The sequence below is a fragment of the Salvelinus sp. IW2-2015 genome, linkage group LG14, assembly GCF_002910315.2.
Source record: "Salvelinus sp. IW2-2015 linkage group LG14, ASM291031v2, whole genome shotgun sequence".
NCBI lineage: Eukaryota > Metazoa > Chordata > Actinopteri > Salmoniformes > Salmonidae > Salvelinus > Salvelinus sp. IW2-2015.
Window position 1 is genome coordinate 51,464,457 of NC_036854.1, and position 12,221 is coordinate 51,476,677.

General features: G+C 43.7%; 1 protein-coding gene across 3 annotated transcripts in view; it reads right to left on the reverse strand.

The window, feature by feature from the left end:
* Window positions 1-9,066, reverse strand: part of LOC111973182 (voltage-dependent L-type calcium channel subunit beta-2-like) — a 38,360-nt gene extending 29,294 nt beyond the window's left edge. The window contains exons 1-4 of one of the 3 annotated variants that reach the window (XM_024000454.2): window positions 8,948-9,066; window positions 8,556-8,692; window positions 5,899-5,975; window positions 4,929-4,948 (exon numbers count right to left, since the gene is read on the reverse strand). In XM_024000454.2, coding sequence (XP_023856222.1) covers window positions 4,929-4,948; window positions 5,899-5,975; window positions 8,556-8,692; window positions 8,948-8,992 — 279 coding nt within the window. In that variant the 5' untranslated portion in view covers window positions 8,993-9,066. The other 2 variants (XM_024000452.2, XM_024000453.2) reach the window with 2 other exon arrangements.
* Window positions 9,067-12,221: the final 3,155 nt, after the last annotated feature.

Below are 12,221 nucleotides of genomic sequence, written 5' to 3' on the forward strand. Positions count from 1 at the left end.
AATAGAACTGAAAGGAACTATGAAATTAGTTGTCATAACTGCGAGTCCCAGTTTTCACTCAACACACAAGAATGCCAGTGAGAATGTTCGGACCCATAGAGATAGGGGAGTTCTGTTTTCAAAAGTAACAAATGATAACGAATTATATCACACACACTGAACAAATATTAAGATAATCTGTTAGTATTTGCTCTTGGAATACAACATTCTTATCTTCACCCAACCCCTAAATGAATTGACAAGAAGCTTAACATGAACAACAATCAATCAATGTGTGGAAGTCAAGGTATACAGTGGCTTGCGAAAGTATTCACCCCCCTTGGCATTTTCCTACTTTGCTACCTGGAATTAAAATCGATTTTGGGGGGGGTTGTATCATTTGATTTACACAACATGCCTACCACTTTGAAGATGCAAAATATTTTTTATTGTGAAACAAACAAGAAATAAGGCAAAAAAACAGAACTTGAGCGTGCATAACTATTCACCCCCCCTCAAGTCAATACTTTGTAGAGACACCTTTTGCAGCAATTACAGCTGCATGTCTCTTGGGGTATGTCTCTATAAGCTTGTCACATCTAGCCACTGCGATTTTTGCCCATTCTTCAAGGCAAAACTGCTCTATCTCCTTCAAGTTGGATGGGTTCCGCTGATGTACAGCAATCTTTAAGTCATACCACAGATTCTCAATTGGATTGAGGTCTGGGCTTTGACTAGGCCATTCCAAGACATTTAAATGTTTCCCCTTAAACCACTCGAGTGTTGTTTTAGCAGTATGCTTAGGGTCATTGTCCTGCTGGAAGGTGAACCTCCGTCCCAGTCTCAAATCTCTGGAAGACTGAAACAGGTTTCCCTCAAGAATTTCCCTGTATTTAGCGCCATCCATCATTCCTTCAATTCTGACCAGTTTCCCAGTCCCTGCCAATGAAAAACATCTCTGGGTGATGGGAGGTGTTGGGTTTGCGCCAGACACAGCATTTTCCTTGACGGCCAAAAAGCTCAATTTTAGTTTCATCTGACCAGAGTACCTTCTTTCATATGTTTGGGGAATCTCCCACATGCCTTTTGACGAACACCAAACATTTGCTTATTTTTTTCTTTGAGCAATGGCTTTTTTCTGGCCACTCTTCCGTAAAGCCCAGCTCTGTGGAGTGTACGGCTTAAAGTGGTCCTATGGACAGATACTCCAATCTCCACTGTGGAGCTTTGCAGCGCCTTCAGGGTTATAGTTGGTCTCTTTGTTGCCTCTCTGATTAATGCCCTCCTTGCTTGGTTTGTGAGTTTTGGTGGGCGGCCCTCTTGGCAGGTTTGTTGTAGTGCCATATTCTTTCTATTTTTTAATAATGATTTAATGGTGCTCCGTGGGATGTTCAAAGTTTCGGATATTTTTTTTTAACCCAACCCTGATCTGTACTTCTCCACAACCTTGTCCCTGACCTGTTTGGAGAGCTCCTTGGTCTTCATGGTGCCCCTTGCTTAGTGGTGTTGCAGACTCTGGGGTCTTTCAGAACAGGTGTATATATACTGAGATTATGTGACAGATCATGTGACACTTAGATTGCACACAGGTGGACTTTATTTAACTAATTATGTGACTTCTGAAGGTAATTGGTTGCACCAGATCTTATTTAGGGGCTTCATAGCAAAGGGGGTGAATACATATGCATGCACCACTTTTCTGTTTAAATTTCTTAGCATTTTTTTAAACAAGTATTTTTTTGCATTTCACTTCACCAATTCGGACTATTTTGTGTATGTCCATTACATGAAATCCAAATTAAAATCAATTTAAATTCCAGGTTTTAATGCAACAAAATAGGAAAAACGGCAAGGCGGTGAATACTTTTGCAAGGCACTGTACTTGTGTTGAGTGTGGAGATAGCAGAATCTCTAATTCCACAATTCTTATCTACTCAAAGGGAAATGTCAGTAGAGGAACTCGTTAGTCAGAACAGGGATAATCACAACAGAAGGCTAGAAATGCAAACTAGAGAGGAGCAGACTAGCAGAATAAAAAAACACCCAGTCACACAGCGACAGAGTAGGAGCTCAGTGTATCTCAGTGACAGCTTCAGAGGGATCTGTCTGTGTGCGTGTGTGTGTGACAGCGAGGCAGTAGACCTCTAATGCCACATCTGCGTGTGCTGTCACAGTGGTGTGACAGTGCAGTATGAGGAACACTCTGACAAACTGACAGACAGACGCGCCATTGCTTTGCAGGGAAATGAAAGCAGAGAGAGCAAGCGAGTGAGAGAGGCAGATGTCACACTTCTACCTCCTCTTCTGTGCAAAATTAATGGACAATAACGTTTTCAAATGTAATCTAATCTTCTTTCACCACTCTGTATTACTGCTAACTACACTGCACAAAAATATATACGCAACTTCAAATATTTTACTGAGTTACAGTTCATATAGAGAAATCGGTCAATTCAAATAAATGAATTAGGCCCTAATCTATTGATTTCACATAACTGTGAATACAGATATGCATCTGTTGGTCACAGATACCTAAAAAAAAAAGTAGAGCGTGGATCAAACCAGTTAGTATCTGGTGTGACCACCATTTGCCTCATGCAGCGTGACACATCTCCTTCGCATAGAGTTGATCAGGCTGTTGATTGTGGCCTGTGGCATGTTGTCCCACTCCTCTTCAATGGCTGTGTGAAGTTGCTGGATATTGTCTGGAACTGGAACATGCTGTCGTACACGTCAATCCAGAGCATCCCAAACATGCTCAATGAGTGACATGTCTGGTGAGTATGCAGGCCATGGAAGAACTGGGACATTTTCAGCTTCCAGGAATTGTGTGTACAGATCCTTGCGACATGGGGCTGTGTATTATCATGCTGAAACATGAGGTGAGGGTGGTGGATGAATGGCAGACAATGGGCCTCAGGATCTCGTCACAGTATCTCATGTGCATTCAAATTGCCATTGATAAAATGCAATTGTGTTTGGTACAGTTGAAACCGGGATTCATCCGATTCTCCAGTGTGCCAGTGGCCATGGAAGGTGAGCATTTGCCCACTGAAGTCTGTTACGACGCCAAACTGCAGTCAGGTCAAGACCCTTTCCTGAGACGGTTTCTGACAGTTTGTGCAGTAATTCTTCGTTTGTACAAACCCACGGTTTCATCAGCTGTCTGGGTGGTTGGTCTCAGATAACCGCGCAGGTGAAGAAGCCAGATGTGGAGGTCCTGGGCTGGCGTGGTTACACGTGGTCTGCAGTTGAGAGGCCGGTTGGACGTACTGCCAAATTCTCTAAAACGACGTTGTTGAGAAATTAACATGAAATTCTCTGGCAACAGCTCTGGTGGACATTCCTGGAGTCAGCATTCCAATTCCACGCTCCCTCAAAACTTGTGTTGTGTGACAAAACTGCACATTTTAGAGTGGCCTTTTATTGTCCCCAGCACAAGGTGCACCTGTGTAATGATAATTATGTTTAATCAACTTCTTGATATGCCACACCTGTCAGGTGGATGGATTATCTTGGCAAAGAAGAAATGCTCACTAACAGAGACGTAAACAAATTTGTGCACAACATTTTATAGATAAGCTTTTTGTGCATATGGAACATTTCTGGGATCTTTTATTTCAGCTCATTAAAACATTGGAACAACAATTTATATTTTTGTTCAGTGTACCTATTGCTCTTGCAGTTTTTTTCTCCATCTCACCCTTTTTTAAATATCTTAGTCTCTCTGCTGTCTACCTGTCTTTTCCTCTCTCCATCTCTTTTCCTCTCTCCATCTCTTTTCTTATTTTCCTCTCTCCATCTATTTCCCTCTCTCCATCTCTTTCCCTCTCTCCATCTCTTTCCCTCTCTCCATCTCTTTCCCTCTCCATCTCTTTCGCTCTCCCCATCTCTTTCGCTCTCTCCATCTCTTTTCCTCTCTCCATCTCTTTTCCTCTCTCCATCTCTTTCCTCTTTTCCTCTCTCCATCTCTTTTTCTTTCTCCATCTCTTTCTCTCTCTCCCCCCTTCCCCTCGCTCTCTCTCTCCAGCTCTCTGTCTTTCTAGGTCTCCATCTCTTTTCCTCTCTCAATCTCTTTCTCTCTCTCCCTGTATCTGTCTCTGTCTCTCTCACTTTCATTTTTCTTCTGCTGCCGTCACTGGCAGTCCCTGGGGAACTCTTGTTACATCTGAGTGGGGAAAGTGCTGCTAGATGCAGGCCAAAGCTGACCACGTCTGGAGAACTACCGGTCACTGTAGTCACAGATATTTTAGGCCATTTTTTCCTGGCCTAGACTACAGGGTTATTGTTACAAAAAAATTCATGCTGCTAGATGATTGAAAATGGTGGCTATTGTTGCCATAGTTGTATGGTCTTAGAAAGGACATTAGACTGTACCTCTGTATCCATTTTGTATGCTGATTGTAAAAAATAAAAAAATTGTTTAAAGAAAGAGAATGGAGCTGATTTTGGGGTTTGACAAGATTTGCTCCAAGTCAAGACATGGACTGACTAGGACACTAGGGCTGAGAACGCTTGTGTTTGTTATGTGTATAAGGTATGCCTACACACACATCCCATCATGTGCCAAGAAAGCCCTTGCGGGATGTTCCTAACTCCTTAGGAATGGTGTTTTAAACATAGCAGTGCTATACATAAGAATAGATTGACATAAGTCGTTTCATAATAAGAAAAACACAAGAAGTGTTGTTGTATTTGTTCTAAGAGGTCACACTCGATTCATGTTACTGTGGATATACACTTCTGGTTAAGAGCTGGATACGCTGAGTTCCCACTAAATCCGCATCACGCACGCACACACGCACACACAGAGACCACAGCGACGACAGTGACTAAGAGGGGAGTCCAGAACGACCACAACCACTGCAGAGAAATCACAGAGGCACATCCCCCAGACCCCCAAGGCCCTGCTGGGGGTTTGGTGTGTGCTGCATGCTAACTTAACTTACCGACTTCTGCTTCTGCTTAGCTACAGCCCAGATGGAAGAGGAGAGAGAAAGAGCGTTAAGAAACAGGCAACATGCGTGCTAATGGCTCAAACGCCCAGCCGGGGGGGAAGAGACACTGACTGCGGCAGTAAGACACGTAGGATAAACAGAACGGACAGACAAACGGATTTTGGACAGAGTGATGCTGAGCAGCCACGGTCAGGCCGTTGTCAAGGGTAGCCGTGCGGACGGACGGAGAGAGGAGATACAGGTAGAGGAAGAATACCAGCGTAGTGCCATGTTTACCTTCTTAAAGAAGGGCATTCGTTTGTCTTTGGCTAGGGTGGGTGACATGACAGTGTTTGGCTGACTGACTTTAGGGGAGCGAAGGTGGACTGGAAGCTCATTGTCCTCGGGGTCTAAGCCTGTGGAGTCTATGTCAACGGCTATGCACACAGACATACAAGGCCACCGTCACACAGAGGCAATACACAGAAGGCTACAGAGGTGACAGTGAACACCTAACACTGAACAGATACACAGGTTATTCCAGCACATATAACAACTATACAAACCATAAACAAGCCATAGCCAACTATAGTCATACTATGGTTTGACTATACAGAAAAAGAGCACTGACAGTAACCAATAGCACATAAGTTAAGCAAACATTTAAGGCCACAGTAAAACAAAAATACCATTCTAACATTTTTACTATGGGCCTACATCCTGTTGATTTAACTACTGCTTGGTCAAATTTCCTGACGTGCTCCAATGACAGGTCAGCAGTAAAGTCCAACTAATGACCTTACTAATAAAACTTACCGTCGTCTTCTATTTCTGTCCCCCTTCATACTCAAGCCCTCTTAGAGGTCGATGGAAGTTTGATAATACTCAAGTGTTAAGAGTAAAGAGTTCGTGTTAGTGAAAAACATGTTGACCACTGTCAAAACCCTGCTCCAAAAACCCTGCTCCAATGGCCTTTACTCACCAGAGGAAGGGGGGGTGGATTTCCGCGAGTTAGGAACCACTTCACCTAAACTGGTAGAGGAGTTTGCTCCCGATTTACTGCGAAGATAAATCATTCACATCAGTATATCATTCATATCAGCACATTTGAGGTGTTGCTAGTTGATAGTGTGGGATATCTCAAGCAGGGCTTGACATTAACTTTTTTTAGCCACTTGTCTTTCGGACAAATAGGACCGATTTTTTTACTTGTCCGAAAGCTGAAGTCACTTGTAATGGTCTTTAATACCATGGGCCAAACAGTGACTGAAAATTGTGTCCTATGATGCAAGGAACCACTTCACAATATTACATTCATTATTGTCACTGGTATGGAACGGAAGGCTGCTGGTTTCTGATCCCATGTATTTTATCTCCTGCCGTTGTGGCCTTGAGCAAGGCACTTAACCCCCCACAAAATACAATACTTCACTGATGGGCCACTGTATAAAAACACACGTGGTCCGTTATCTGGAGAGCTACTGGGGGAGCTGACTTTTGGTCCAACCCTGCTCAAACACACCAGAGTCAGCTTATCAAGGTCCTGTTGAGCAGCTGATTTTTTACAATGTGGTGTGTTCGTGCAGGACTGGAGCAAAAGCCTGCAGTATCTCTCCTGGACTCTCCAGGAGGAAGGTTGGCCACCCTGAAACATTACAATTATCACCAAATACTTTTTATGTCCTTATAAAATAATTCCCTCACTCACTGAACGAAATGATCAGATGGCTAAGGTCGGTGAGGTAGCCAACTAAGATGTTTATCTATTTGTAAGGCTAACATATTCAGTGTTCAGGCCAGTGAGATATTGACAGCATAGGAGTTAGGCTACTTGTCAATTAGGCTATTCTTAAAAAAAAATACTTTGTCAGAATTACATGGCCGGTATTGAATAGAGGCGAATCCTAGACAATTTTGAGTGCTTGAGAGACTGTTTTACAACTGGGGTATGGAGCATTGGTTTCATCAACTGCACACCTACAAAGTATGTGGACACTTGCGCATCGAACATCTCATTCCAAAATTATGGGAATTAATATGGAGTTGGTCCCCGTTTGCTGCTATAACAGCTTCCACTCTTCTGGGCAGGCTTTCCACAGATGTTGGAACATTTCTGCGGGGGCTTGCTTCTGTTCAGCCACAGGAGCATTAGTGAGGTCGGGCACTGATGTTGGGGGATTAGGTCTGGCTCGCAGTTGGCGTTCCAATTCCTCCCGATGGGGTTGAGGTCAGGGCTCTGTGCAGGCCAGTCTAGTTCTTCCACATCGAACTCGACAAACTATTTCTGTATGGACCTCACTTTGTGCACGGGGGCATTGCCATGCTGAAACACTATGCATTGCGACAGGTAGCGTTCTCCTGGCTCCACCAAACCCAGATTTGTCCATTGGACTGCCAGATGGTGAAGCGTGATTCATCACTACAGATAATGTGTTTCCACTGCTCCAGAGTCCAATGGCGGAAAGCTTTACACCACTCCAACCGACGCTTGGCATTGAGCATGTCGATTTTAGGCTTGTGTGCGAATGCTCGGCCATGGAAACCCATTTCATGAAGCTTCCGAAGAACAGTTCTTGTGCTGACGTTGCTTTCAGAGGCAGTTTGGAGCTCGGAAGTGAGTGTTGCAACCGAGAACAGACAATTGTTACGCACTACGCACATCAGCCTCAGCGGTCCCATTCTGTGAGCTTGCGTGGCCTACCACTTCGCGGCTGATCCATTGTTGCTCCTAGATGTTTCCACTTCACAATGTCAGCACTTACAGTTGACCGGCGCAGCTCTAGCAGGGCATCAATTTGACCAACTAACTTGTTGGAAAGGTGGCATCCTATGACGGTGCCACGTTGAAAGTCACTGAGCTCTTCTACTGCCAATTTTTGTCTATGGAGATTGCATGGCTTTGTGCTCATTGTATACACATGTCAGCAACGGGTGTTGCTGAAATAGCTAAATCCACTAATTTGAAGGGCTGTCCACATACTTTTGGCCATGTAGTGTATATCAACTGCGTGTTGGCCATTTGCGGTTATAGCCTAGACGAGTGTCGGTGGAAATGTATTTTAGGACATTGGATATGACAATTGACATTAATACATTCCAATAGCGAAATAGTTAGTCTGTTATTTTACCTGCTGCGCAATGTCTCTCGCTCTCCCTCTCCTTTGGCAATGGCCCACTGGTAAACAGGTGATGCACACACCATGACTTTTCCAGGACTTCTTTGCGGACCAAAAATGTGCTATAACTGTGCAAATAACTCTCTAACTAACAATGAATATCAATAAATGTGCAAATGCAGCTAGGCTCACTTTGATCTCAAAAACGCATCTGGCGACTTTGAAATACCGCTCGTGCCTGTCAGAGCAGACCTACAATAATTATACCCCAATGCGATTTACCTCCCAATCTCTGATACAATTGTCATAGAAGTAGAAGTAGTTTGATGTTGTGATTTTTGCATGATTTTTCTGTACTTTTTTTTCTGTATTGTCAGGCAATTACTTTTACTTGACCCGGGCAAGCGGACAAGCGTTAATGTTGAGTCCTGTCAAGTGTTGGCTCCATGGCAGCATCATGATTGGGTGAGGTGCATGTTCGTTTCCGTGATGATTACCAATGAGCGAGGGGGCTGGTAGCTACCTGGAGTGGAACTTGCCCTGTTTGGCTCTGTGCTCGTGTTGTACCCGAGTGTTCTCAATCTTCACAGGACTGGGGATGAAACCGATTTCACAGCCTTCCTTCACCAGACGACCTATCCACCAGTCATTATTAAATTTCTACAACAGTGGGACAGATGTAAAGGGTTAATAAATCAGCCTTCTCCTTTTGCTCATCATCACCAACATCATTGTTATCGTCATCGTGGTTATCGTCATCATGGTTATCATCATCATCACCACCTTTATCATAATCATATTTAACCTCACCCTCCTCCTCCTCCTCATCGTCATCATTGTTATTCGCCATCATCATAATCATCATCATCATCCTTCTCCACCACATCATCATGTGATATTACTGTGACCCCTGACCTCTTTGACGTGGAGGAAGTCTTTAGCCTCAAAGGAGATGGCCATGCCCGGCACGGGGACGCCATCATCATTGGCGGCGCAGTAGTTGACATTTGTGCGGACAGCAAACGCAACTGGTTTAGTCTGCCAAAGAAAGAACACGGAGAGGTTAAGAGTTTTGGTTACACAAGACATGATACTTATGGGTGTGAATGTTTAAACATTTAACAATGTTTAAACATTCAAACCATTAAAGTAAATTGGGATCCTTAACTTTAAGAAAAATCCCTAACTTAAAAATGATGTTAGCGGGTCAATTTGTGGGTAATAGTGGGTCGAGTTCCTCAACAACTAAGAGCGCTGAAGCGCGAGGATCCACTTCTCTGCTGTTTTGGTGCCCTGGCTACCAAGCTGAAGCGAACCCGTGCACATGCGCACATACTGTGTGTGACTGTGCGAGAAATAAGTGTTACATCTCACTCATCTCAATACCCTAGCCTATTAATTGAAGTTGAGAGACATTGCAAGCAAAGAAAGGACAAGATACAGCACTCAGATACAGATAGGCATAGTGCACGGGTTCAGACTGCCTGTCTGTTGGCCGACCTGCCTATACTGTGCTCCTCCCCTCTCTCTCCGTCCCTCGCTAGCTTGCTATGAAAGCTGCAAGTGTTTGCGTTCTCAGAAGTGGCGGAATCCAATCTCAACATTTAGAAATGGGAGTCGACACCGGAAGTCAATGTGCAAGGAGTCGAGGAATCAATTATAGAAAAGAAGGGTGATATGCACATCCTAAACTTGAGAATACCAGTGCTGGACAAAAAAGGTTATACTGAGATATACACTAGAAATGAGAGGACTGTACATAATTCTGCTGCTCTGCAGTGCTTTATTCCTGCACTCAAATACAGTACACGACGTTTCCACTTCACATAAGTCTTCATCAGGAGGCAAAGCTGAACTCAACGGAATGGGGAGACGGCAGCGTTCGTTGCCTGAATGTAATTCTGCGTGATGTTTTTTTATAGCTGAGAAGAGAGTTGTGCTATTCGCGGGGCTATTTTCTCCCCCATTTGTATGAGGTGTAAAAATAACTGCAGTCGGAGATGCTGCCTGGCAGGCAGGTTGTGAGTCACGCACACTCACTTCTTTCTTTATCAATGACCATGCTGATGTGCTTGGATGCGTTCCAAATGACACCCTATTCCCTATATAGTGCGTTACTTTTGAGGAGAGTCTGGTCAAAAGTAGTGCACTAGATAGGGAATAGAGTGCCATTTGGGATGTATGGATTCTCTGCCCCTTCCTCTATCACCTTGCTATGGGCTACACAGCCTGGATGACAATCAATTGGAGAAAAGCAACACAGCATGAGTTAGTGACATAACCAACATACTGTATGAGCAAAAAGATCAACTAGGGTTGGAGCCTTGGAGTGATTAGACAGTTTCATAACTAAGCTTTGTTTTTGTCTTGTGTGTTTCCTTCTGACTAACAATGAGCCAACTGTACTTGTGCGAATGATCGGTAAATATAATCTGTACAATGGCTGGATCAATGTGTCCCAACATGAAATCATTTATGACTTTTCCCCTCTGGGACAGCCATTCATCCAGGGTGTGTCCCAAATGGCATCCTATTCCCTTTTTAGTGCCCTTAATTTTGATCAGGGCTCATAGGGCCAAAAGTATAGGGAATAGGGTGCGATTTGGGATGCAATGCCAGTCCATCTGAATAAAACAAACGGAATAAAATGTTTTCCCTCCTAGGGCCTGACATAACCGCTTTAAGACAGAGAGATCGATCCAATGCAAGAGAATGCAACGAGGTCGAATTCCCCCCCCAAACTTTCTAAGAGACAGGAACATGTCGTGCAAATCCACCCCCACCGTCGTAAGGCATTGCACTTTCTGCAAAAATGAATTTAGAACATAAAGACTTTAAAAAAATCGTAACCTGACCGTGGCCTTAAAGAATATCCTTTTTTATAACTTGTTTTCGAGAATTACATAAAATGTTATTGGACATTATAGTAATCTGTGCTGAGTCTGGCCGTGGCAACGGTAGCGGCAGTTGGTAACATGGACATGGCCCTATCGGGATTACATTTCCTCTGCCTGTGAAAGCATGACAAGCCCCTCGGCCACTGGCGGTCGACGGAGAGCCAAGCCAAATGCACAATGATACAACCCACATTAATCTCCACTGGCCCTTTGCTAAATGTTTACCTGAAGATGAAATAGAGAGCGGAAGGGGAGTTGGAGTGGGAAATGGATGGCTTAGCCTACCACTAGTCAAAAAAAATATCAGAGATTCATACAGCATAAACCCAATGTAAAACCTTGAAAAATGTTACGCAAACACCAAAGGAATGATAAAGCAAAATCTGACTGGCCATTGGGCAGTTTGGGAAAGTTCCAGAAGGGCTGGTCAATCTTTAGCACAGTGCAACTAACTAATTGTGTTTTTTGCGTAGAATGATCATTAATTTGCTAATAATTGGGGCCTGCATGGTGTGTACAGATGTTGGATCATAATTTGAGCCAGTTTGCTACAGCAGGAAAATAATCCTGCAGCAACAGAAAATGTGAACTATTATGTGGATTATAATTAATGGACATTTTTGCAAGGGTTGATACATTTTTCTTAAGGGAAAAGGGAGTGTCTGAAATTTCAAAGTGGAAATTACAAACTTCAGAAGGCTTTTTAAGCCTCAAATACACTACACATTTGAAATAGTTCTCCTGCAACAGGGCGATCCAATTAAGATCCTACATCTGTAATGCCCAGACTCATTTCTGGTCCCAGTCCTTCCCTGTGTTGAAGAAGCCATACAAATGGCCCTGGAAAGCACTAAGCCTGGATTAAAACCCATAGATGTTGCAACGACTGTTAAGTAAGAATCCTCCTCCAAGAAAAGGGGGCATCAAGAACACTTGGAGGAGGGAGTGTAATTCTTCCCAGTCACCTTCAGCCTTCACCTAGCTAATGGGACCCTGGGCCGTCACCAGGGTTTGGTAACATTCGGGGCTCAGTCGTGAAGACCAGGGGCTGTGGGTCCAAGAAAATAAGTGCCTCGTCTAAAGTCATTTCCTGCAATTCTACGTCATTTTACATGACTGGAGACATTACAAGGATATTTATTTCTACCACACAAATGATCCAAATGACAAGCTGATATTTATATACTGAGGTCAATAAAATGAAAGACCCATGGCTTAAACGCAACCAATAGCATAGGCCAATGAAAACAGTGGATACATAGCTTTTAGGCCTACAATATGAGGAGGAGATT